At 45.8% G+C, this 27,751-nt stretch overlaps 1 protein-coding gene across 2 annotated transcripts; it reads right to left on the bottom strand.

The window, feature by feature from the left end:
- Positions 1-280: 280 nt before the first annotated feature.
- Positions 281-27,751, bottom strand: RAB7A (RAB7A, member RAS oncogene family). 2 transcript variants are annotated; one of them, XM_006260129.4, is made up of 6 exons: positions 27,646-27,751; positions 5,719-5,779; positions 4,064-4,190; positions 3,059-3,277; positions 1,949-2,077; positions 281-1,656 (listed from the first exon to the last, which is right to left on the bottom strand). In XM_006260129.4, exons 2-6 carry the CDS (start codon positions 5,769-5,771, stop codon positions 1,561-1,563), a joined length of 624 nt encoding a protein of 207 aa, XP_006260191.1. In that variant the 5' UTR covers positions 5,772-5,779; positions 27,646-27,751; the 3' UTR covers positions 281-1,560. The 2 variants fall into 2 exon arrangements, with proteins under 2 accessions (XP_006260191.1, XP_019355166.1); XM_019499621.2 differs by lacking the exon at positions 27,646-27,751 and adding an exon at positions 12,214-12,350.

Below are 27,751 nucleotides of genomic sequence, written 5' to 3'. Positions count from 1 at the left end.
TTACGCCACTTTAGTAATCAGCTTGAATCTCCGCAAGGAGACACTTCCTAAAGTTTTAGGAAGAAGGCTGCTTTCCCCATGGAAGTTGAAGTTTCAGGTAGACTACTGCTGCCTTTTGTAGAAGAGTGACCATGTGTGTATTAGCTATTACGAGAAGGATGCCTGGACAACAGCTTACATTTAAGCAAGTGGCCACTTAGGAACAGGAGAGTTACCATGCTGAGTGCAGAAAAAAAAAGGAATAGGTTAGTAATGAGGAAGAGTCAGAGACTGGGAGGGATTGAGTTCTGTTCTTGTTAAGTTTATTGGCATCGTGTTTGTTTCTTTACAGAAGAGCTCAGCCTACGTACTAGAATGTAGACTTCTGGAAAAAACAGGTAGAAGGCTTCTATTTAAGCAAGCTACAAAATGCAAGAACAAATACTAGGAAGAAAGGAGGAGGGGAAGGAGCTAAACTGCTGAGTTTCTCCATACCAAAAAAATTCTAGAGTAGTGGTCAGTAAGAAGAGAAGAAAGGTTCCTAGTTCAAGTCATTTGCCAAGGTATGACTGCCACAAGCCAGATGGGAAGGAGCTCCTTCTACAAAAGGCAAGTCACTGGAACATCTCACCTTAAACTTTTTTGGATTTCCTGCGAGATGTTAAAAATGGATGGGGGAAGGTGAACAAACAAGATGATCATTTCACAGCCATATTTAATTTTAAATCCAATAATCCAGTGTGCATATCAACTGTTATGCAAATCAACTTTGAGAATTTAGATACAAGGAAGCCAGACAGATTTGGATTTTCCCCCCCAAAAGATGAAGCTTTTTGGCTCTCAAGAGTCAGTAAAAACTTTTACATAATTCTCACTCCTACTGTACAGAATACTGCCTCTATCTGGACTTCATGTTGCTAGCACGCCACACTTCAAGTGTCCTCCTCACTTTCTAGACAATCTGTGTTTCAGTACTTTTGACATTCAAGAATTTTACACTAATTTATACATTTTTTTAATTGGTTGCATATATTAACATGTACTATAAGATTTTTCCTAAAGAAGCATTACATAATACATGGATACTGTAAAAAGATCTGATTAGTTAAAAGTAACAAGCATTAACAGAGATACATACAAAACTCAACCTAGTCAGACTGAGTGCTGAGTTTGCAATGAACTATGGGTAATCAGCCTTTCCCAGTTGCAGCCTTCACAGGGGAACACGAGACAGTTAAAAATGTATGCAAATTGTTACACAGATTACCTGTAAACAGTTTCTCTCCATTGGACACCCAGGGTTAGCTTCCATTCCAGACATAAGAATTTCATTTCAAAACCAAGAAAAAGAAGTCTGCTACCAAGGAGTGGGGCAATGTGAATGGGTGTAGGGACATAGATGAGCTCTGTGTAGGAGGGCTGGGCTTACAGTTGCTCACAGGAGATGGGTGGGTTTTGGCAGCTGGAGGTGGGATTTTTTTTAATTTTGTTTTATTTTATACAGAAGAGGGGCTTTGTGTTTGAAGGCCTAAGTGTGATATCCGTTTGTGAAGGACTGTGCTCAACCCCTCCAGCTCCACCTCAGCAGCTGCAGCTCTCTGCAGAGGCTTTTGCTCGGTCATTCTTGTCTAGTTTGATGGGTTCGGGGAATTCATTGTAAAGCTCCACCTCGGTTTCCTAATGAACGAGGAGATGAAAAGGAACCAAGTTAGTCATCAACTACAATTCCCCCACCCTCTCCTCCCCACCGATTCTCATCCAAGAACAAGCCACTGAAGAGAAGTCCTGTGGAGTGCAGGTAGGTAGCCACCTACTCAAAAGCTTTCTGCTGGAAAGGGCCCATCTTGTCCCTTCACAGAAGCTTCAAGAGAATGCAACTATTTATTTCCATGCTCTTGTCCTACCCCACCACACACACAAGTGCACTAGTTTTTACCACTAGAGGGCACCAGAATGCTCCGTGTCATACCTGTTTAAGTGCATTTCGTGCAATAGTCTGGAAAGCTTGTTCCACATTAATGGCCTCCTTGGCACTGGTTTCAAAATATGGGATGTTGTTTTTACTGTAGCACCAGGCTTGTGCTCGTTTTGTGGTAACCTGCACAAAGAAAAGATAGGCATCACCAGCCCAGCTATGCATGGGGCACACTGTGCCTGCATCAGTTTCTATGAAGGCATTTTAAACAAGACAGCCAGGAAGTCACCACCCTGTTTGGTCAGCCACAGCTGTTACTTTCAAGAGGCTGACCCTGTATCACACTGGCCAGGGCAACTAGTGCAGAGCATGCTGGAACCCAGTTCCAGCTATAGCTTGAGAGCTGCAGCCACGTCTCTGCACTCACACCGATTTCCCCTTTTACCCAAGGTTTAGGCTGGTTACATCTAAAAATCAGGAGCCAGGCCCTTTGTCTCAAGATGACAGTTAAAAATGAAGCTAACTACCCCCACCTCCAACATTACTACCTCCTTGGTATCAGCCAAGTCTTCTGTAGGCAGTCCTGTTCACTCTAGCCCTTGGTGGACACCCAGGGTCAAATAAGCACTTGACAGCCCAACATTAGAAGCTATGCATTTCCCAGACACTAGATTAGGCAAGAACTTTCAACTATTATCTGGCAAGGGCTGGTAGCCTCTAGTGAAGAAAGGAAGTTACCCTTGTATAAGCCATGTGCCTAGGAGGCTGTTCCATCCCTACTGAACTACGAAGGACCCCTGTCCCTTTACGGACTAGCAAATCCTCATCTTGCAGCCTTGTATGCAGGCTAGAACAACTGTGATGAAGTGCTGCAACAAGCCTGCATGAGCCAAGAACAAGTCTGGGATTACAGCCCCAACTGAAGAGCATCCAAGTGCCCATTCTGAAGTAGTGGGCAATTCCTCAGCTACTATATTCCTCACTTTGTCAGGCTTACGTATGCTTCTGCTGTAGTAGTTTACAGTGGCTCTTTTCACAAGGTTCCTGGTCAAAGTTCAACACCAATTTGCCCTGGTGAACTGGGGCAACAGCAAGCCAACCCAATCAGTTACATCCCACAAGGAACTTTCACTTAGAAGCTTGCCAGCAAGGCCCTGTACTTACTTGTCTGTTTTCTAGGTCAATCTTGTTTCCCAGCACAACAAATGGAAAGTTCTCAGGGTCTCTTGGACTGGCCTGAATGAGAAACTCATCCCTCCAGCTATCTAGAGTTTTAAATGTATTGGGGGCCGTCACATCAAACACCAGCACACAGCAGTCTGCTCCTCTGTAGAAGGCAACACCCAGAGACTGAAACCGTTCTTGCCCTGCCGTATCCCATATCTGCAAGATAAAAAGGAAAATTTAGGAGATGGGCATCTGTGCAGACATGGGACAGTACCCATCCCCACTGCACAAGGCAACAAAATACAGGGAGTCTGGAGTGAGCCAATTCCACAACCTCAAGCCAGCCTCATAGAAGTAGTTAGAGAGGTTGTTACATACTTGGTAAGTGGGAGGCAAGTTAGATCATTGTACTTGACCAGCCAACCATTTCCATCCTTGTCTCAAGGGAAATATTCCTGCTCTTTACAATAGTGGACAGTCAAGTGCTTCTTAGTAGTGTTTACAGGGGGTGGGGGATGACTTTCTTCCTATTGCTAGGAGGCCATCAAAAGCCAGTGGTAGCAACCTGACCACATTCCAAGTCTGTGTAACCCACTGGGGCCTCCTTTATGTCAATGCTTGGCTATTTTACATCCCTCCAACAATTTACATGTTAAGTAAAATGCTTTATAACAATTGGGCTTCAACCTGAGGTCTGTCCATCATGGATCTCTCTGCATCCCCACCCCTTAAGAGAGTAGGAGAGGGGAAATTAATAGAACAGGACCTGCTTTTAAAGCTGATGTTGGGTATTGGTGGTCAGATGGATCCTTCCTTGGAGTATCCAAGAGCCTACTGGGATGTGGTCATGCTTCTAGCATAGGATCCAACTGCCCCCCAGTTAACATACAGCAATTAAATTACTGTGAAGCAGAGGATCAGACATTTCCTTGAATACAGAGTGTAAGTCCTAACATATCCCAAGGCAGTCAAGGGTTAACAAGACATAGCTGCTCATCTTACCTGCATTGTCACTAGTCTGTCATCCACCATCACCTCCTTTGTCAGGAAGTCTGCTCCTATTGTAGCTTTGTACTGGTTACTGAATTTCTTGTTCACATACTGGTTCATAAGTGATGTCTTCCCCACCCTGTATAGATAAAGCAGCAAGACTGAGCAGGCAGTAGCCTCTGCAGACACCATTATGCCTGCTGAAGCACATTTAAAAATTCAAGCTTGGCTCCTTTTCACTGAAGATGAATTAAGACAACAGGCCCACCTCCCCTCCACCCAGAACAACATTGAGCAATCACTGCATAGACAAACTGGTACTCCTCAACACAGGAAGGGTGCAATGCTTTAGACATTTCCAGTTAGACAGGTGAGATGCAGCAGCAGGTATCTCAACTAGCACTTCCTGCAATACCATCTTCTTCAGGATCTACAGATTAGATAATGGATGGAGGTTATGGGGAGACTAAAGTGACCTATAGTCACAACCTGCATCCCTTTGTAAGAGCACAGAATACCTGTTCCTGCTGCACAGATGCTAGCTATATTGAGAACAGCTAGTTCACTGTGGAACTGTACAGCTGTCCTGTCTAGATGCATGCACTTACCCTGTGGCAAGAGAACCAGCTTGTGGACAGCAAGTCTTTAGCAAGAGTGCCCCACTTTTTACCCCACAGTAAATTGCATCTTTAATCCAAGTCTCTTCAGACTAGGCTTAAGCTATGCTCATTGAAGGTCGCTAGCATGTACAAACAGGCAGTTTCACTAGTACGGCTGCAGTCACTAAAGTGTTTAGTGACCAGTTCATTAAGCCTTTATGAAGTAGCTCAGGAAGCAGAGTCTCCAGAGACAGCAGCTTGGAGGTCACATGCACTTTCCTGGCTGGCAAGTGTTCCCTGCTCAGCAGCTCGCTGGGTGCCCTGCTGTGACATCAGATTTGTTTATTAAAGTCAGAGTCAGATTACAGGCTGCTATAAACCCAGGAACAAAGTCTGCTCATCGGTTAATGGGAGCCAGGAGTTTACAGCTCCAGTCCCAAGAAGTGCTTGTTGCTCATGTGGCATTCAGCTCCAGGCAGTAACATTTGGATGCTGACAAAGATGAAAGCCTGATTTAATATTAAGACTTCTGTTTCAGGTTTGTAACGGTGTGGTAGAGGAGTGGGCACATCCCTTCTCTAGGCTCCCCACCCCTCAACTGGCAGAAACCAGATGTCCCACCACTCCATGGACCATGTGCTTCTTCCAGCAAACCATTTGGGGCATTTTTACCCCTTGGGAGTTATTTTATCTAGAAGATGGGTATTTTTGCCCCAGTTCAACCAAGTTCTCCCTTGCCTAGCAAGCTGGCAATACTGCCAGAGGCATAGCAGGAAGTGTATGGAAAGATGGGAAACTACATTCCATGTGTAAAAAGCAGCGTGGCAACCAGATGCTTTCTACAGCCCAACTACCTCCTTGGAGATTAAAACCCAATTAGACAAAAGCTTTGGCTGGGATGATATAGTTGGGGGATAGTCCTGCTTTGAGCAAGGGGTTGGACAAGATATAGGATTGGAGAGAACTCCAGGAGGCCATTTCAGAGAATCATAGAAAATAACACTTCCCAGTTTTGCTCTGCTCCCAGCTAGACTGAAGCAGATAGTTACTTTATGTAGCTCCACTTACCCAGAGTCTCCAAGGATGATGACTTTCAGTAACACTTTCTTCCTAGAGGTCATGTTTCAAACTGGAAGAGAAAGAAATGAATCCTTTCAAGTCAGATGAGGAACTGCCTATCACACAAAGAAGGCTACAAGTCAACTGCTCCATTAGAACCGAGACAGATTCCAGGTCTTACGCAACTCCAAATTCTGCTCTGCAGCATTCCCGAGAAGTTCTACAATCTGCCTGCATTAGAGGCTGGTACATGTCAGCAACTGAAGCTAGTTTATCTTTTGTGGACCTATACCCTAAACTGCACTATAACCTGGTGGTATCAGCACATTGTCACTAAAGATAGAGTTAGGATCCTAATAAAGAGACAGTATCAGTTTACAGGCATTTGGGGGGTCCTGAAAGAGGTGCATCTGGTCCATCTTCTTGCTTCCAAGGTCTAATCTGAAGCCAAAAGGCACACAAGTGCACTGTTCCTGGAATAGTTACTGCTTCCATGATCAGTGTTAGAACTGAATGCATTTAACAGGAAAACAAGAATTGTTAGTATATGGTAAGTAACTAGTTTTCTTAACCTTTGATCTATGATCCAGTAGGACAACTTCATCCTCACTAGAAGAGACAATGTGCACATTTCCTGCCCCCCCCCCCCCCAAGACTACTGAGCTTCTCTGCAGAGGTGTCCACACCAAAGGAAGACCAGTGTGATCAAAGGCTGAATCCTCACTTTGGAGGAAAGCTTATTTCACTATTTCTACAGATTTTAGCCACAACTAAGGCCTTGCAAATCAGTTCTGTTGCAACTCCAAGTACCTCTGCATGGAACGGGGAAAAAAAAAAGTGAACAAAAAAGCAGGACATCTTGCTCTGACAGTGTCCTATTATTCTGTGTAGTTTTAAAGCCATCTCGCACCACTGGCAGCCTCAAGTACCAGGTTGACAAGTGCAGACTAAACTGAGAATTAAAGAGCAAACTGAATGGTTGGAGGATGGCTCAGAAAGACCCATCAGCAGATTCAGTCTGCAGCTGCATCAACCATCATCTTCCTTCACAGGTTCCAGTAGTGCAACCAAACTTAGAGCAGTGTTGGTACTGCTGAGCAGTAGCTGTTGCTCAGTCCTTGCTTCCAGAACGGAGTAAAAAAAAAAAAAAAACGACACTAGTCAAACATGCTCAGCCTGAAGTTGTAAGGAAGAGGAATGTTACAAGCCCTGCTGCAAGGTATTTAGTTTCATCTAGATAATCAAGGTTCAGTCAGCTTGTAGCCTGATATTTTGAAGTTTTATTTTCCTAGGAGGTTGACTGCAGCAGTAGTTTAGTCACAGACACTATGCAGGGCTGTTCAGTCCAGCAAGACTTCTCAGAAACCAGGAGTTGAGACTGTAATACTTGATGAATCCACACCCCCCCAAAAGAAGTTTGTTTGGCTCATCTACCCTGCCACGTGCCATTCCATGCTTCCCTTTGCTAAAACAGGGTAGCAGTAATAGCTTGAAGTAACTGAGCATAAAAGACTAAGAGTCCCTAGATACACATGCAATAAGCAATGTGAACACATGGATGCTTTCTGAACAAGGAGTCCCATGTCCATTCCCATTTGAGCAATTAGCCCAGGAGACATGAGGGGATGTACAGATGCATGGCAGGCTAGAGGTGACATGAATAATAGATAAGGTGCAAGACTCATCTGGCAGAGAAGCTGTAGACTGCCAACAGCAATCAGTTTCCTGCTGCAGTCTTCCATGCACTATTTAGAGGGACTGAGGAGCTTTGCAAGAGCCTTGATCTTACTAGATTTAACATGAACTACAGAAATACTGGAATCTCAGGCACTGATCTCAACTAAAGGAGGAGATCCACAAAAGTGTTAAAATCAAGGAATAAGCAGGAACTCACAACTTGAATGTATCAGGGTTTGAGGGCATCACTGTGTGAAGCAAGGCAGGAAAAAGCTTTTAGAAATTCCAGTTTAACTAAAACTGGACTCACAGTTGGGTGCAGCTGTCCAATCCTGTAGAGCAATGGTTCCCAACCTTCTCTACACCAGTGATCAGCATAGGGTGCAGAGCCAGCTGCCCCCTACCTCCAACCCTGTACATGACCATGGCCAGCAGAAGCCACCCACCCAGGTGGACAGACAGGGGCCCACACCATGACCCAGCAGCCAGCCTTTCACAGCCTGGTACTGGGCCACAGCCTAGTGGTTGGATACCTCTGCTGCAGAGGACCTTGAACCAGAGCAAGACAAGGGGGTGGCTTTTATCTGCCTGCACCAGCGATTCCAAGATCTCCCTTCTTCCACAGCTTGTTACTATCAGACTACTAGTCAACTCCTTTTGTTCTGCCAAAGGGGAAGCTCAACTCTGAGTATGTTATTCCTTAACCCCTTGGACCATTTTGTAACATCAAGTCAGGAAGGATTCACCCAAATCCATCATATACCCTATGGCTGAGGACTAGTTTCATCTCTGCCAAGATGAGATAGTAGATGCTGCCAGAGCAGTCAGATGGGAGACATTTTTATGCTAGGGTATCAAAGGAAGAATTTTCTCCAGTTAAAGTGTTACCTTGCAGAGAGGAGTTAAGGCCAGTTTGCATCTCAGTCACCCTAGATGATGCTTTGGAGCAAGTCAGGGTAGAAGAGGCAAGCAGTCTGTGCTGGCTAGTAGCCATGGACAGTGTTGCTTCATTCCAGGGCACCAAAAACAAAAAAACAGCTGTATTGCAATGCATTTGAGATACTGCTCAGGTAAGCTCATGTGGAGAGTGGCATTTTACTAAACCATCAAAAAACCTTCACAGAACTGTTCTGTTGTACCATTACAATAAAGGAATAATTGTTATATATGCCTGCAACCAAGCAGTTTCCCTTCATGCCATCTAAACAGCTGGACACCTCCAGCTAAGAGTTTTTATACTTTAGCTTCTACTAGAGCTAGGAGAATCCCAACCCTTTTTGTTCCAGAAACAATAAATTAAGAGGATGAAAGCACCTTAGCATACTAGGAGCATCTCCCTAGGCTAGACAGTGTCATTTGTGTCCAAAGCCCTCTTCACTGGTTAAAATCTGGTCCTTGAGCCTTTTGATCTTGCTGGACTTCAGAGTTCAGGCGAGCTAAAGTAGGACTCAAAATTATAGGCCCAAGACGCACTCAAGAGCCAGTCAACATTAGGCCATTTCTGGATAGCTCTGAAGCTCTAATCTTGCCTAGCTTGTTTCCTTACTCTTCCCGTCTGTCTGTCCTTTGTCTTGTGTTTAGATATGCTCCCTGGGGTGGGAAATCTATTTGTTTTACATCTAGCACAATGGGTCTTGGCCATTTGAACTTTTGAAGGGCCCAAGTCTTGCATAAACTAGTTTAGGAGTGGCCACAGGCTTTTATACTGCTTAAAACAGTGATTCTCAACCTTTTTAGTTGGAGGCATCCTTTGAATGGGGAAAGAGCTGACATTTCGTTTTTGCCTACAGAAAAATACAGCAATTCTTCTGTTGCAAAGAATGTGAGTATTCAGACTTCTTGTGAATTACAAGCTTAACAGTGTGGCACCTGCAACACCCTTGCAGGATCTCAAGGCACCCCAAGGTGCTGCACCACCCTGGCTCAGAATCAGGGGCTTAAAGTCACTAGAGCTTTAAGCAAAGCCTTCAAGAGCAGCAGAGCAAGCCTGAGTGGTTATTGGTCCCATAAAGCCCATCACCATTTTAATTCCTCTTCAGTAGTCAATTAAGCTTGCCTTTTGGAATCTCCTGCATTTAGCAGCAGCCTGCATGCTTGCTTCTTTAGTTATGCTGTATTTAAAATGCAGAGTTTCAGCTCAGCTGCTACATGAGAGCATCTTAAAGCCAAGTCTAACCCACAAGCAGGTGGTTTTCCCTTTCCTCTACCCACTAGAGGGCTCTGGGGAGTTACTGCTTGAACAGTCCTCATGGGTTTGTTGATACTGAGCCAGCACTTCAGCTCTGAATACTGCTCAAGGCTAGAAGTCTGTCCCACTACCTCCACTCAGGGCCACACAAGCTCACTTGTACAGTGCCATGCAGCCAGCTTGAGCAGAGTGGGACTAGGTACTGATTTAACCATCTGGCAGAGTAGGAGGACAGATATGCTGGATGGATTCATCCACTTGGCACTGGAGTAGTTTTGTGGGATCAAGAGCGAGACTGAGGCCTGATCTTCAGGAGAAAAGCACTCGGAGCACTAGTTCCATTTTATTTCTCGTGGACCTGCCCTCATGTCCACATCTGACATTTGGAGGAAGCTTATGCAATTTGAGATGCCCCTTGTAGCATAGGGAAGGGTTCATAAAGCTTCAAGTGAGAAAGTAAAAGCGTAACAGATGGGCAGCAGGAAAAAGCTCTCTGCATTTCCAATCCTTCACACAAGGAGCTTGAACAGCTTCATTTTATTCAAAAGTAAGTGGAATTGAAGGTCTGATACAGTCACTTTAGCACTGGACTTTAAGGGTATTGATCTCAATTAGCATAGTCTCAAAGAGACTCAATGCATGCTACTTTGACAGCACAGACATTTAAAGTCATGTCCACTTCAGAGCCAATTTGGTGCAAGGTGCCAAGTCAGAATAGGCAAGGGTTTGATTCTTCTGTGAGCAGAGATGCTTTGGCTTATAGTGCAAGAAACCACACTCCAGCTGAGGGCAAGTTCCACATTGTTACCAGGTCCATGATCCTGTTCCTTTCTAGGAAAGCTGCTCCAGCCTGGTGCAGAGGGAATGACATGAGGTGGCAGTTAAGAGGTCTCATGGCTAGGAAGGCCGCCATGCAGATTATAGAGCAGATGTCGAAGTTCTGGCCAACCCTTAAGTTGGATCGCTTCAGAGAAAAATAGAGCCTCAAAAAAAAAAAAAAAAAAAAGATATGCACCGAGTTCCAGCTTAGAGAAACAAGCCAGAGTGAATAACTAAGCATTACTGATGCATGTGCAAAGGCAAAAACTTATTTGACGTAGGGTTTGTTTTTACTGAGCTGAGAAACATTTCATATTAAACAAGTCATGTTCCCTTTTTTCCTGCAAGTTGTAGGGACTGCTTTGAGGGACAGAGTTAAGCATGCATCCACTTTCAGAGGTAGTACTCCTCTCTAAGTCTGAAGAGCAGCATTCCAAATGGAAGCTGCCATGTTTATACTATGGCTTCATATATGGCTAGGTCATCCCAAGTTACAGAACAGGGCTGAATTCACCTAGTTCTAGAGCTTTTATGGACAGTTTCTATTGGCTTAAAAGTACTGCTGCTTTTGTTTCAAAGCAGATGAGGACAGCATGAAAATGCTGAAGTGTTCTCATTCTACAGAGGACTGATCATCTGTGTCAGCAGAAGGCCTGTGCTCCATTTACCATTGGTAATAGTCTTCTTGCCCAGATGGGTTACACTACACTTGCACTGCAACTTGCACACTGTGGTAAGTGAAGTTGTCCTCTGGTACAGTAGTCACCTTCCTCTCCCATTCCTTGTGCACCTCAGTACTTGTGGAAGCTGAAAGCATTGGGAGGCCAAGGCACACACTGGTGGGTGGGGAAACCTAAAGGTCCTGGAAACCACCTTTCCCAGCACCTGAGCAGGTAGGCAGGCCAGCCCTGTTAAGGAGCTTAAAAATTCCACTTAAAACTGATCTATACTCTAGGCCTATGTAGAAGAGCTCAGCAGTTGCCATCACCCCCCCCCCCCCCAAAAAAAAGTCAAGCCTCCTTGATTTGTCAAAACACAAACCCAAAACAAATAAAAAAAACCCCACACACACTAGTCTAAAAAAAACAAAACAAACCCATTCTGCCATTTCCCTTTGTGCGCACGTGACACCAATTCAGGCTGGTCCTCATCTCATCCCAAGTCAGATACAGTCCAGATTTCTCTAGGAGGCTCAGAGACCTTTACTAGATGTTGTCAATTAGGGCCCTTTTGCCATGTAGCTTCTATACTGTACCTTCACTAGCTTGAAGTAACTGGGTCCCTGAGAGACTTTCCTTAAGAGGAAAAATTTGCAGACAGAAGAGTCCTTCTCATGCAACACCCTGGGGGGAGGGGGAAGGACACCCCACACTTTCTACATTAGCTGTTATTACTTTAGGGAGGGAAAAAAAAAAAAAAAAGTTAAAGTTGTTGTGGCTAGTCTTCTGAAGCCATCAGCTTAGTGCTCAGCAGTAGCTGAAAGGCAGACTGGATGTTAGGAATTAAATCACAAAAACATAAGTGTCATGTCACTGTATAAGTCCCTGGGACTAAGCCTCAGCTTGTGGGTGCAGTTTTGGCCCTTACCTCAAGGGAAAGGTAAAGGGGGGGGGGCAGCAGGGAGAAGAGTTGAAGAAAAAAAAAAAAAGAGTATGGTGATGATCAGAGCTATGGAGAGGCTTCTGTTTGAGGTAAGACTAGTCAGGGTAGGACTTTTTAGCTTGGAAAGGAAAAAAGAGGGGGGGGAAAAAAAAAAAAAGCGACAGGATCCAGGACATCATAGCTGCTATGGTCAGTCTCTATTTACTCACAGAACTTACAGACTTGAGGAACTCACTGCAACAAGATGGAGACCAACAACTGAAGCTTTTTCAGAAGATTAGACACATTCATGCAGGATAGATCCAGTGGGTAATAAACATGCTAATTAGGGAAGCAGCCTCCAAATTAGACTTCCTAAGCCTCTGAATGGTAGGAGCTGTAAGGAAGGAGAGGGGAGGACATAGATCAGTTTGTGTAGGCCTTGCATAAAATTCCCTTTTCCCTTGCCTTTCCTGTACCACTGTGGGATACAAGATACCACAGTGGCCAAGCATATTATGGACCCTTTATGTTCTTACTTAATTCTCTGTCCTTCACCTACTGCAGCATCAGAACCTCAGTCTTTTGATAGGAGGATGCTGGTTTCATGTGATAGTTACATGCCCTAGGACTAACTGTGCACTACCTGGCTAGGGTTGGAAAATGATGTACATTGGAGATCAATTTCCAAAGGCCAGAGATGAAGTTTTACATGAGATGCAGAGCCTAACCTGAGAGAGGCCTTTCTCCTTACCCTGGTCTTTCATAAAGACTTATTTATTTGAGGGACCAGCAGATAGGAAGCATCCAACTGTTTTAATGGCGGCTGTTGCTTCTTTTACCTTGCTTTTATAAAGACTGCTTACACAGAAATATGAAGACCCCCCCTGCCCCTTTTAAAGTTCATTGTCAGAAATAAGAGAGCTATACAAATGCAGGTCACTTTATTCTTAATATATTCCAGGGACACTTTAGACCATAAAAAAAAATCTGTTGCTGGAACATTGCATTTCTGGAGTTTGATTACTCGAGAGCACAGCTTCCTCAAGCCTGGTCTACTAGTGTGTCAGTGTCATGTGCAAAGAAAGACTGACTGTTCTACCAGCAGAAAGTCTTTTGTGCCAACAAGGACATCATGACAGGAGAAGCTCTACTGGCTAACTCCTCTCTCACACATAGGTTTTAGAAATTCTCTTCTTCCTCAGCTCACTGCAACATGTGACATACTTTAACAACTAGAAAAAGCCTGCTAGAAATCATGTCATCCTTACTAAACAAATAAATAAAGTCAAATCTGTGGCAGAGTTCCTGGATTTTTCTTCTTTTCATTTTTTTTGAGAAAACATGAGCATAGTTTTTCATTTGTACAAGAAAAGCCTTCAAGCAGCTTCCTGCAAGGCTTTTAGAGAACAGGCCTAGCAGGAAGCTGTACTAGTTTCCCCAAAACCTGACTTTCCAGGCTTTCTAGGACCAGAGGCGAGAGATCTTGCACCACTGAAGACTTTAACTACTCGACTAATTAAACAGAGGAAATAAAAAATAAAAAAAGGTCAGTTGTGGTCATGTGTTGATTTGCATATAAAAAAAAAAACAATTAGAGCTGGCAACTCTGCACAGGGCCTCTTAGCAAGGGATTCGTCAGGCTTTGTTCCAAGGAGTCAATCCAGTGCTGCCTTGGCATGCACTGCTTGCTCCAATAAACCCTTCTCAGAAGCCATCTAAAAGGATCCTGCTGCTCACCAGAGTGCCTTCCTTTCTGCTGCCTGAACTAGTGGAAGAGGAATTAGGGACAGGCTGCTCTGAATACAAGCTCCTCCCAGCATTCATAACTTGGGTTTTCCCCTCCCAGAAACATAAATAAGCAGGTCTTGCTTTCAAACTATCCCCAAAGGACAGCTTTGGACTCTTAAAAGCTGTTTTCACTAGGAAGCTGACTAGGTAGACCTAGGGAACAGACTTGCACACTTTTGAAAGTTTTGGTCATTTTACAGTCATCTTTGATTCGACCCTGGAAAAAGTTAACCCAGATGAGGCTTGCAGAAGCTGCCTATGAAGCTGTGACCATCAACTCATGCATGCTACAGAAGGGCATGAGGTCACCAAGTAAAGTCCAAAGTGAAATGAGAAGTCTATCCAACAGGGGTCAGGAACTTGTTTGGGCAGAGTACCAGAAAACATCTTCAACCTGGACTTGCAAAATGTAGCTGTGCCAGAGGCCAATGGCAGGAGAGCCAAGAGAGGCCCAATCCTTGTTGTGGTAGGACAGCTCCAGCACCTTTCAAGGTACGTGCGCCAAGCAAAATGACTTTCCACGTCATGCTCTGGGACGCATGTTGGGGGTCGTCTACCCAGGCTACACAACATCTGAGTCTAGACTGCAACTATAAAAGACCCACTGTGGTGTTCCTTGATGGGTGCAATCATAAGATTTTCATATATTCTCCCCAGGTATAAGAGGAGCTGTTCCTACCTGGATGTGGAGAAGCAGGTTTAACCAATCCCTAGGAAGTGTTAAATGAAGTATCTGGAAGCTCTCACTTAGGATCAAATAGGTGAATGCAAAGACAGGCATGGGGGATTCCCACAGAAACCTGACTATTCACATCTGAGGATTCCCAGTTCCTGAGGGCTGTTCCCATAGCCCCAAGAAAAGTTGCTTGCACAGCAGTGGTTAAGTTCTCTCCTGGGAGAGCTTCTGCCAGTCTAAGATTTTCCATAAGCCTTGAATAAGCAGCGCAGCATTATAACTGCAGTGTAGCCCAGTCATTCTGTTCCTGCTCAAAGCAACCCTTCACCGCTATGCAGGAGCTTCACTGAAGAACAGGTAAGAGTGGAGGGCAGTGGAGCAGGGTCACATTACAAGAGCTAGGAAGCCCAGATTGAGCTAGCAGTGTTTCTTCTCTAGGAATGATGTGGTAGCCTCAGGCACTGCATCTGCTTGTGAGCAGCAGATGGAAGTTGGCCCCAGAGGGATTGGCAGCAACATGACCCCGAGTAAATTCACTGAGGTAGGATTGGAAAGGACCTTGTAGATAATCAAATCTGACCCCTGCCCTGGGCAGGAGAGAAAACTGGGCTCAAAATGACCCCAGCCAGGTAGACATCAAGCCTCCTCTTAAAAGACCCCCAGGGTAGGAGCCATCACCACTTCCCTTGGAAGTTGGTTCCAGATTCTAGCCGCCCTGACTTAAGTAGCGCCTTCGGATGTCTAATCTAAGCCTACTCTAACAAGGAATAATGGCAACAAATTGTTACCGGGGGGGGGGCAGCAGCACACGCTTGGCAGAACAGGCTGTCCCCCAAACTCTGCTGGTCCCCCCTGGTGAGTTTATAGATGGCCACCAGGTCTCCCCTCAGCCTTCTCTTGCGAAGGCTGAACAGGTTAGAGGTCCCTGTAGCCTCTTTGTAGTGTCTGCCCTGTGTCCCCACATCATGTGAGTGGCCTTCCTCTGGACCCTCTCAATGCTGTCCACATCCCTCCCGAAGTGCGGCACCCAGAACTGAACACAGTACTCCAGCTCATCTACTCCCATGCTCCACATCCAGAAGTGGAATCTGTTAAGACACTCAGGGGTTATCCCCAGCAGTCTCAAGTGTGTCATGCTTAGCTCATCTCTGACATTTCCTTGAGCTCCTCCACCCCTTAGGCACTGTCATTCCAGGATCAGTAGTAGCATTAGAGTGGGTTGGGGAACCGGTGCTCAGGACAAAGAGGTGTTGTTCACTACCTACTGTTTTAATCTTCAGACAGTGAGGGGCACTGAAGAGGTTTAGTCACTCTAGTTCATATAGTAAGAGGCCATTTCCCCTACCCCAACAATTCCATTTGGTTCCAGAACTTTCTTCCAAAGTAAGCTGGATTCTTAGTTCGCTGCTCCTCCCCATCATTGGTCAACTTGTCTATAACAGTCACCTCCCATGAACAGCAGTCGAGACCAAAACATGCTAATGCTTCCTTAGTGAACAGCTAAAATAGCTTCACCTCGCACCACACTGGAGACCCAGCCATGCTCAGAACTGCAGTCCAGAGCAGACTTACTGTATGTGCATTTTTATTGCCTACAGCTGAGACTGGAGCTCACCAAGAACTCAGCATGCAGAGCCCATGCCAGAGTCACTGCCTCTTGCCAACCCACTCCCACTGACAAGCCCAGTCAGTGGCCACAGCATCCTCTTCCAACAGGTCTGCTACTATTAGTTAATGCAAGCCATTTTGGTTTTTGGAGACATCTCATTGTATTAACAGCCACTGTTGCTAACGGCTACTCATTAGGACAGCTTTCTTTACAGCTTACCTGACTCAAGCCTTTAAAGCTAAAGTCATCAAAAGATGCGAACTAGAGTTGCCCATTAGGTGCAAGACAACTGTCAAACTAGATGCCTAGAAGGAAGAGAACTGTATTAGTAAATCCATGCAACAACTGGATGCAGTATGTTAGTAGCACCATTTCTTAAAACAATTGTCAGCTCAGTGGTGGGCACAGACTCTCAGCCTTGGGCTTAGGAGGTTAGAGATGTCTGGTAGACAAGGGGTTGAAGCCATATCACACAACACTGAATCCCTCTTCAGTGGGTTACAGAAGTCTTGAAAAGATTGTCTACTGAGCCCCACAAGCTGGTAAACTGCTGCTTTGAAGTACCTTTCTGGCATTCTGTTCATACAAGCCTAGCTCTTCAAGAGCCTTGTGAGGCTTGCATAAATTAAAAGAAAATAAAGAAACAAAAAACACAAGTATCTGAGGAACTGAACTAGAGTACCAGAGTTTTCACACTGAAGTTTGTGTGAAGTACCATTGGAAAGTTTGAAATGCTCCTTAAAACTTGGAAACTTTGTTGCATCACAAATGGGGTTGCTGTGGGACCATTTATGAGGAGATATCTTTTATAGCCCTCAGAGGTGGGGAACGGAAGAAAGGTAGAGCTAGTCAGTTAGGCTTTTTGTGAAAACCTTGGGTCTAGTGCTGTTACTTAGTATCAGTTGTGAGCAACTGTGCAGGCACCTCTACCTATCATACAGAGGTGTGGCAAACAAGCTGGCATCCCAGTAGTCCTTTTGGGCAAGTCTCACAAATGCTAGAACTTCAGACAGCAGGATGCCCACATGCACCTGAAGGGAAGCACCAGCAAGAGATGGACTAAATTAATTTCAGGTCATTTGATAGTTTGGGATTTGATAATCCTTGTTTAAATCAAGACCACATGGGAAGTTGGGCTGTGTAAAGCTTTGGTCCCCCATTCAATTCAGCAGAGATTTGGCCCATTTTGGTGGCCAAATCAAGTCAGAGGACCCTTTAAATCTCTCCAAATCTATTCGGACATATAGGCACAGCTTTAAATGTTTTTCCTACATACCTCTAGGTAGCAGGGGCTCATGAATACTGTGATGCTGGGGCACATGAAGCATCCCACAGGAGTGCAGGGGGCTTCCCAGTGTGCTCGGCAGCAGACCTGGAAGAGGACCAGAAGCACTTCCAGTCCATTTCTGGGTCTGCCAAGGAGCATGCAGACCCCCTCCCCTCCCCACCTTCAGCTCAGTGATTGGTGTCTTCTGGGACAGGGGGGGGGGGGGGGGGGGGGGGATGACACACCTGGGGTCCCCTTGTGGCCAACTGCAGAGCTGGGGAGCTGCAGGGGATCCCCAGCAGACCCAGAAGTGGATCAGAAGTACTTCTGGGTTTGCCCCCAAGCACGGGGAGAGGCCCCGCAAACTGTTGGGCAGTCCATGCACCCCAGCACTGCAGCAATCATAAGTCACACTTGCTACCTCAAGGCATGTAGAGAAAAATCAACTAATCAAATCACCGACTCCAATTTGGGCCAAATCCAAATCAAATACAGCCCCCTTCATATATCCCTAATGGGCAGCACTGTAGCCAACTGCACCCGAGGGACAACTTTCACTTCTGCTTCCCTGGAAGATTGGAATGGGGCTAGAGCAGCAGTGCTATCTGTTGCCAGACCTCTTTCAAGTTACCCCCTGCACACATTTCAGCTACTTCCCCCTACCCACCCAAAAAAAAAAAATCTTACACCCACATCATGCACCATCCAACTTGCTCCCTTCTGCTTTCACCCTGCTTCTCATCAGCAGCTGGTTAACAGATCTAGTGACAGCCCACTGCCGCCTTTAAGGAAGTAGGAGATTCCCCAATAGCAAGGCTGCTTTTTTGCTATCCTTCAGCAAGGGCAGGCATCCACAGAAACAGCTGCAGCAGAGGATGAGCTCCCTACAGCTTGCTTCCAGCTAGTCCTGAGAAGACACTGCATCTAGGTACTGTAGTTCCTGCAGGCAGTCTAGGTCTTCATTTACAATCAGCACTGCAGCAGCACATTTACCATCAAGCAAGGTTTTACAAAAAGGTTACTACATCCTGCTCCATCACCTCTCCTACACTTCAGCATCCAATGCCACCGCAGCAGCCTATAATTTAGGCTCTAGTGGAACCACTTGATAACTCTGAAGGGTTCATTGATCAGAGTACTTGGAGATGCAATTGATACATCTTGTGACTGCTACCTCAGTTCTTCAGCAGCATCTACCAGACTCCACTGGAAGGATTGTAGACAACAGGACTAGGAGCCAGTTGAACACTTCTGGCCAACCCCACACTCCTTCAGTTTGCAAGTCATAGATAAACTGCTGAAGCTTGATACTGGAGAGAGATTTTAAATTCATATTTACTGAATGTTTAAAAGGCAGATTCATGAAGACTCCTTGCTAATGGAGATGTAACCTTCATTTTACTGACCACCCATGGTTCATATGAATTACTCAAGCAGTACAAGAGCCAATCAAGTTGTTCATTTTGATCATAGCTACTGTTTATGTATACCAAGGGTACACTACCCCAAAGAACAAAAACACCACAGGTTGTAAACACCTCATCTAATCAATGCTAGGGGATCAAAATTCTCCCTGCTCCCAGGCAATACCATACACCCTTCATCAGTTCTTGGGTGTCAACTCCTAGAGCTGGAGAGAGATATCTAGGATTCTGACTGCACAGGATGCCTGACGAGTACCTGCACACACCATTGGCAGGGTGAGGAAAACCTGACCCCAAGACAGCCTTTTGGTGTACTGTGGCTCAACTACACCTCCTGCTACTCACCAGAGAGTTTACCCAAGTCAGTGGTATCCACATACAAAAGCACATTTTAGGCACCAAATGTGAAACTGCACTATAGAGCAATGGGTTTGTTAGAACAGCCATTGTGGCTCAGGGACTCCATTCGGAAAGAAGAGCAAAAGCCTGAATTGAAATTTCAATATTCATCACAAGTTGAGCCCAAGATTTGGATTAGGTATTAAAAGCCTTAATCCAACAGGAATAGAAGCATTGCTGGAATTCCATTTAAAGCATGGCTCTCCTACAGGATCCAAAACCCCCATCTAGTTTCACTGCTCAATTGGTCTGCCTCAGACTACTTTGATTGAGCTGTTCAAACAGACAGATACATGTGCCTATTTACAGTGCAACTTAGACCATGCCCCTTGGCACAGGAGATGGAGTCAAACTGCTAGCTAGGTTTGCTTCCTCCTCGCCATGTGCCCCCCACCCCACCCCAGTCCATAGGAACAGTACTTGGCTCACTCTGTTGCACAGCCCAAGATTACAGCATCATGTGTGGGCTCAGCATGCTTAATCACCTGCAACTCCCTTGCTGTTGAAGGGAGTGCTGCGAGTCAGACTTCAGCAATCTATTCAAACATCTTACTGCTGCCAGCCAGCCTTGGGCTCATTTCAGTCAAATGCAACCATGCTTTTTGGGGGCAGAGCAAGGAGTGACAGTTTTCAGCAAGAGTGTCCAGCTGGTCAGCACAACCTATATAGCAAGTGTTCACACAAGATTAAGTGTGGAAAAAAAACAAACAAACCAAACAAACCCCCCAAAACAACAAATAAGAATACACCAATAGGACCAAGAAGGGCAGAGAAAAGAAAGCTACCAAGAGAGGGAGAAGTCCACTGCCCTTCTAGAGAAGGCATACAGTACAGCAGTTTGAAGCCAGCATGTGCCTAGCACTGATGTGCAGAAGGTATGCCACATTCCTGGCTCTACAAACCCCAGCAGGATGCCTGGCAAACTACTTAATAAGGGAAGTTTATGCATTACGGTTGGAGGCTCAGAGTTAAAAGCATCATTTAGGAGTCAGCACCATTCTTACCAAGCATGTGCTTACCAGGTGTTGAGCAAACCAGAAAGCTCTCTCCCCCCTCAAAAAAATTAGAGATCAGCAGCCAAAAGAATCCCTATACTCCCATGGGTGGATGCCTGCTTTGTACAACACCCCTCACCCTCTACTCAAGTTGCCTCATCTTCCCATCCTGCCTAGAGGAAACCAAGCATCAGGGCATGAGAGAGGGTTGGGCTTCCCCAAAGGTATTCCTGGCTGAATGAAGAGCTCAGGCAGAGAAGCATGCTGATTTGTTAAGGGCCTTGCCTACACAGGAAGTCTAGGTTACACCACTAACTGCTATGCCAATGCTGGCAGAGTGCCAGAATGGCATTTTGGTTCTACTTAGATGCCATCCTAGAGGGAAGCCAAAGGTTGACTTGTGTCCATGTGGGCACTCTGGTTTACCAATCCTCAGCCTAAGGTTAGAAACCCCTGTGCTATGGACCAGAAGTGACCACAGACTGACAAGCTGCAGACCAGCATACTGCAGAATGGCAGCCAACCCTTTTTTTTTTTTGTTTTTTGTATTATATATACACCAAGTATAAAAAAGGATTGGCTACCTGCCCACAGTATGCCAGTCACTTCCAGTCCATGGTTTGCTAGTCCACGGTCACTTCCTGTCTGGCAGCCAGCCTTCCTGTAGACCAGCAGCCAACCCTTTGCAGCCCAGCACCGGGCCACAGTTGGGGGGTGGGAACCCCTGCTCTAGCACAGTAAGCACACCTTCTGACACTACTTCTCCATGCTGAAGAGCCCCAAGGCTGGCTGAAATCAGTACAGCCATTCTGCACTAAAAAGGCATTAAATTCACTCTCATCCTTTCAAAAAGAAAGGGTCAGAGCTGCTCAAAAAAAACAAACTGGCTCTGTCTATGCTACTTAGTAATGCTCTCTCTGGAAGCTGGATTCCCCTAGTGCCTTCTAGATTAAGAGAGGCTGCTAGACAGCACCATGGCTCTAGCTCTCATTTCATCTGTTGTGGTAGGTTAGCCAACATGGTTTCACATACCAGCTGCTGCCTGTAGTCATGTCAGCCTGCTCCTATTAATTGAGACCAAAGGGGGGGAAGAAGGAATAAGGGTGAGAAGAACAACCCACAAAACAGAATCCACTGTCAAGTTGTCCTTGAAGACTGGCTTGACAATTCAAGCTACCTAGACATGTAAATAGGGGTGCACCAATAAAAGTTTTTTTGGGCTGATACTAATGGCCAATTATCCACTAGCCATATTGTCTGGTACCGATCCAATTGCTGATACACAGCCTGGCTGCTTGGACAGCAGCATCCAGCTGGTAAGTCTGTTGGGTGGGGAGGGGAAGAGGTGTGTGGGGCAGATATTGCCCAGCCAGGGCAAGGCAGGGAACAGGAAAGAGCTGCTAGTGGCTCATCCAGGGGACAGGGGTTGCTCCCACCACTGCATATACCCCTGGGAGAGGCATGGGGACATGTGCCCTTTGGGGATCTGTGCATGGGGCAAGGGCAGGCTGCTACAGCAGGCTACAGCCAGGGGTGGTGCTGGGCTCTTCCTGGCCAGGCATTGGGCTGGGGCTGCATTTGGGGCAGGTGGTAACTACAGCCCAAGGGTAGTCCCCCTTCCCAGCACCATCTACTCTAAGTGCAGCCCTGGCCCACACCCCACCAGGAAGAGCCTGGCATTGCCCCCAGTCCACATTAGCAGCCCACCTTTGCCCCATGCACACATCTGGGAAGGGGCCCATGCCTCCCCAGGGGTGCACACAGCAGCAGGACCACCACCCCCCTCCCCTGGGATGAGCTGCTCATGGTTCAGTTCTGCATTCTGCATGATCCCACCTGGGCAGCACCTACCCCTGCCCCACTCCCTCCTTCACCACAGGGTCCTCAGTCTCCCCCCCCCTCCCCCCCAAACTTACCAGTTGGACACAGGTCTCCAAGCTGCAAGGCTACACTCCTAGACATGTGTATGCTGCAGCTGTGCACATGCTGATAAAGGCTGCATGCAACATTAATCTGCCACATCAGCCAAAAAAAGCATCAATTGCCAATAATGTCAATTTCCCTTTTATTCAGTACCATTATGACATGGACCAATGTACAGTGCACTTCTATGTGTAAATATCTATATCCCCACTTTTAAAATGTGGGAATATTCTGAATGCAAGAGAAATGCAAAAAGTTGTCTCACCATCCAGAACCCAGTTTCTGGCCAATGAAATTCTTGTACTTCCACTCTTTATAGAAAACTCTTCAAATATAATACCTGAACTCTTGCATGCTAAACCAGCATAGTTTTGTGTATTAGCAACATGCAGGTGTTACCTAGCTTTCTAGTCACTCACAGCCAGAGATCAAGGTATCCAGCAGATATAAATTTAAATGGAAGGAAAGCATCCTATTTTTGCCTAGTTTAAGGCCTGGCGTACTGCATTGAGTGAAAGGCATTCACTCAATGACATGCATTGATTCTTTGATCAAGTTCCCCATGCACATCCTGGTCTCTCAGAAAGGCCTTGGTCAGTGTCAGAGAGGCCTCTCCATCCCTGACACTTCCGTAAGCTACTAAGGAAAGTCCAAATACTGAATTGTTACATGCGTGGGGGGGAAAAGCAGTGAGAACGAGTTAGTGAACAGTTTTATAGCTTTGTCTAGACAAGAGTAAGGAAGTTCTCTTCACAGTACTTAAGTTACTCACTCATTCTTAAATCAGTTCTCTCCTGCAGAAGGAAGTATGACTGATATTATCATGCCTTTTCTATTTGGGCCTCTCACTCCAGAAGACCAAGGTTATAAACACAAGATGCCCAACAGTTTAAAATTTCTCCTTCTTACAAAAAAAAAAAAAAAAGTGTCCATTCTTGAACGTCATGCTTGGGACCGTGTAGGAAGGATGAATGCTACATCTGTTCCAGAAGAATGGTCTCATTTGTCAAGGGGTTTGAAGATCAAGTAGGTAAAACTCCATCTACAATTGCTCAAGAAGCATTTGTGCAATATTAGCACTTCCCTCCCTACATGCACAAAATACCAAACACAAACCCAGTAACAGTGTGAAGCAAAGTAACTGTGTTATTTTACTGAATGCCTTATGATTTCAGGGATGGAGCAAAGGCAGTTAGAGCAATTAAGCAGCATAAATACTAGGAAGATGGCTTCTGCTTCATGGCCAAGGGAGATTAGGTGTGCGCGCACGCACCCCCCCCCCCCCCCCCCCATCTTTTGGCCAAATAGATTATACACCTCTCCCTCATAAGGCACCCTATTCTTAGACTGGATCTAGCAGCTATTACTGCCCTCCTAGATTAAGGTTCCTTACCATTGCAAAGCTATCCTACTGTTTATTACTAATTGCAATACCACAACATCTAGGAGGTGTCCAGTCTATAATCCTCCAGAAGGAGAACAAGCCAACTGCTCAACCACTACAAGTGTGTTAAGTTGGCCACTTCAGAATTAAGGAGCTGCTGGTGTGGAGCAGAACAAAGAAAAGCAACAATCCCAGGAACAATAGTGTTTAAAGTAAAAATTGAGCTCTAAAGCTACAATCAAGTTCACTTGCATGTTCCCTTGCAGGAAGGAGTCTACCACCCTTAAAAAAGTGGCACCATATTCAGTAATTAAAACAGCATTCACATTATGTTCCCTGGGAAAAGGTCATCATCATCATCTGGTCAGTCATGCAAGATGAGCATGCATGTTGCTTCTGATGCAGGTTCATCCCCAATCAAGAATGGGCTAGTTCTAGACACTCAGTGCTCAGAGTTTATGTATGCTTAACCCCCGCCCCCCCAAAAAACAAAAACAAAACAAAGACAAAACAAGCTTGGGGCAAATTCATATTATGACAGACAACCTTAGATCCTCAAGAGTTCAAGCAGAGCTACATACAAGCATGATGCATTAGTCACTCTAGGTAGAGATTACCAAAATAGCCCTGTTTAATATGTATAGACAAGAAAATTACTTGTGTAGTATCCCAAATGGCTTGTACCAGCAACCTGTACTGCAGGTTTGCAGTTTGCTTCAGAACATGACCTAATGGGAAGCAACGTTCATGAAGCTTTATTGCTGGATGAGAGAGAGCGAATTCCCTATTTCAGATGAACTTTAAACCGACAGGTTTCTAATCATCCTCAAAAAAGCTTTCCTTATTGTCACTGAAGGTGTGCTTTATGAACAGTACTGTTGAAACAGCTTGCCTCATGCATGGAACTTCTCATTCTTGGCACTAGAAAGGATGGAGCAGTCTCACAGGAACACAGAGCAAACAGCAACAATGACATCACCAACGCAGATCCCCATCAAGAAGAAAATGCAGCAGCAAGTTGAATCCAGGAGCTGCATCTCCAAGATTGGTGCAAAAGATCAACAAGAGCATTTGAAGCAGGAATCTTGAGAAAGTAAATGCACCTTGTGACAGGGAGACATAACCCAGCTGCCTGTAATTTCAAGGAGACTGCTAACAGTCAGTGACCTTGTCTAATGTTTAGGAATCCTTAGGCAAGGTAGGGGCTAGCTTAACAGAGTCAGATAACTGCAGAACTAAGACACTCGTAACTATGCGCAGCCACAGTTAAATACTTTCCTGCAATTCCCAGAACCAACCAAATTTAAAGAGGAGAGGCGCGTCAAGGTCTTACATAATCAGAAGTCATTACAGAAGCAGGTTTTAGAAATAGAGAGACTCAGCTAGAAAAAGAATCCAACACTAACAGGCAATTGTTAGACAGCAATTGCTAAAGCCAGTGTCATGCTTGACTAGAACATGTTTGACCTGAACATGTGAACACTATAAAGCACTTGGATCCTTATGACTTTGCCTTCGAATAGGTAGGTTAGCACAAATTTTTCCAACATGTTTAACAAGGCAGAAGTACTGCTTTTAACCCAAGCTGTTCCATAAACTAGTGAGCAAGTCCCAACTACTTTGGGCATTCTGGCAGCCAGGCCAATTCAGCCATCTCATGCATTGTCATCCCCCCCCCAAATAAAAGTTCTAGCATCAGAAACTTAGACAAACACACTATTTGAACTTAACCCATTTCAGGCTGGGCAATAAAAAAAAAAACAAACAAAAAAACCCCAAAAAACAAAAAACCAAAACAGTACTTTTAAACAAGGACAGAAGAGGCATTATGCTACAAATCTCAGCCTTAAGAGTATCCTCTTTGTCACAGTTTCTTCAACTTCTGTTACCAATAATAAACACCCTTGTGACAGTTACAAGTCAAGCTTGGGTAGAAAAAGTCTACAGTAGAGACTGCAAGGCTACGAAGCAGATACTATATACTAGCATTAAAACAACTCTTCTAGACTTCAAATTCCCTCCTAGAAACTGCATTGATTTGAAGAGGCACACTAGTCTCAAACTATGCAAGAATTGCATTGGTTTAAGTTCACAATTTACTAGTGGATATCAAAATTCAACTCCAGCCATTATGCAACTCCACCTGTCCAGAGGACCAGCAGCTCCCTCCATCTTAACTGCATCATAACATCCTGCACTATTATCCCTTTAACTTGCATTCTAGACCTCTGCTGGGATGCATTAGGTCTGTATTTCTGCACCCATCCAGTCAGGGTTGCCCATGTCAGTCTGCAAATTGCTGGCTCACAGAAACATGAAACACATTCAGAGAAGAGAAATCCAATGTAAGTTCATTTGGAACTTACATTCCTGGAAAAAGATAACCCGATTGTCTATGAGGAAATCTGGCATATACAAACTTTGTCCATAACTTTGTCCTGACAGGAAACAGCCTACCCACATAAAAAGGTGCAGCCCTTGCAGTGCAAAAAACTTATATTAAAGTCTATTTCAAAGTACAGTAAAACTACACTTGTCTTTGGGACATTTGTTCATAGCAGTAAAGCAAGTAAGACTCAAGCTACAGCAGCCAGTTTGTCTTAAAACAGGATAACTTTTTTTTTTTGAGCCAACACAGTGCCCATGTTATACCACAGGCCAAAGCTAGCTCTGCCCCCAGCAACTATCCAGATGTAGTGCCATCTTGTACTGAAAAACCCACCTAAAAAGTCGATTTTGGATTTGGGCTGTTAGTATGTACGGGATAGCTACTACAGGTAAACTGCTATTGATACCAGAGCCATCACGGGTATCTGCAGTACTCTACCACACAGACCTCTCAAAAAATGTTGCCACTTGCTTGTGAAAATTCCTTGAAAGCCAGGCTTCACAAAACCCAGCGTTCTGCCTCAAGCTACTTTATAGCTACACAAAAGTTGTATCATGACAACAGCACTTAATCTAAATGGGGGCATGGGGGGCGGGGGGGGGGAAGAAGACTAACAACAACAAAAAGCCTGCAGTTCCTTAGTTTAACTTCTTAGCTCCTGAGAGTCTTCACCATTACTCTTCCCATCTGTTCAAGGGTGGCTGTTGGAAAAAAAAACAGGACTTGTGGTTCTTTCACAGCAGTTCTGCTTATTTCAGCAGTTTAACAGTATCTTGCACTTCTCTAGACTAGAGGCCTGTGATTGCTATCAGTTGAGAGAACCCACAAGAGAAGTGTTTGCCATTTCATCTCCAGCCTGGCGCTTGGTTCGTTTAGGAAGAACAACATTCAACCTAGGATACTTTCCTTGTTCACTCAATTCACCATACCTTGACAAAGTCTTATTAGTTCATGGATAGCAAGTCATGTGTGTTTGGTCAGCTGCTGAAGTCACAAGGGAAAAACAGCATGCTTCTTCCTGACTAAGAGGGTATGGCATACAACAGCTTCAATTACATAGCAATATCCAGCTGACCACCCTGACATTACCCCAGACCTATTTGTAACTAGGAGCAGTTGAGCAAACGCTACGGGCAGCCACACTTGCTCTGTAGAAGCCAGACTGGGCACTGGCTGACACCACTAACTGACAGCCAAGGAAACCAGTATTTCCAAGTCAGTCATATTAAACACAGAAAGCCAGAGCCAAGCAGTGGCACGCACACTCTTCAGCAGGGCTGCCTGGGGGGTGAGGCCCTTCTGCCCCAGGCAGGGGTCCAACAACACTGGGTTACAGCTTGTCAGGCACACACAGCTGCCAGCGAGAACAGCCAGTGCCGGCCACCAGACACCAGCAACCGCTCTGAGCTGCCCGTGCACTGCTACAATCCCACCTTGCCTGTTCAGCCCCAGCACCTCGCCCCCCCCCCCCGACACACAATATCCGCTCCTCCAGCTGGGCTGGGACGGGGCCGGAGCACAGGCGAGGCTAGATGAGGCGGAGCAGAAGCCGCGGGGGGACCCGCCCCCGCCCTACGGGCGGAGAGAGGGGGCTGCACCACCCCCGGCCACGGGCCCCGTGCAGGCCTAAGTTGCCCCTTGCGCAACAACCGTCCACCAAACCCGGGGGGGGTGCGCGGGGGGAGAGGGCGGGTCCTGCCGCACCGCCCCCGCGGGAGGAGACAAAGACCCCCCCAAACCGCCCCGCCCGGGGTCCCCCGGGGGCGCCGCCACCCTGAGGCCCGGGAGCGGAGGGAGGGAACAGCGACACTCACCGTCTGGTCGGGCCGCGGCACTGCGAGTGTGGCCGCCTCTGCGCTCCGCTCCGCTTTAATGGGCCCCGACAGCTCCGCTTTCACTTCCGCCTCCCCCTCCCCAGCT

This window comes from Alligator mississippiensis, chromosome 12, assembly GCF_030867095.1.
Source record: "Alligator mississippiensis isolate rAllMis1 chromosome 12, rAllMis1, whole genome shotgun sequence".
NCBI classification, from domain to species: Eukaryota; Metazoa; Chordata; order Crocodylia; family Alligatoridae; genus Alligator; species Alligator mississippiensis.
This window is presented reverse-complemented; position numbering and strand designations above follow the sequence as displayed.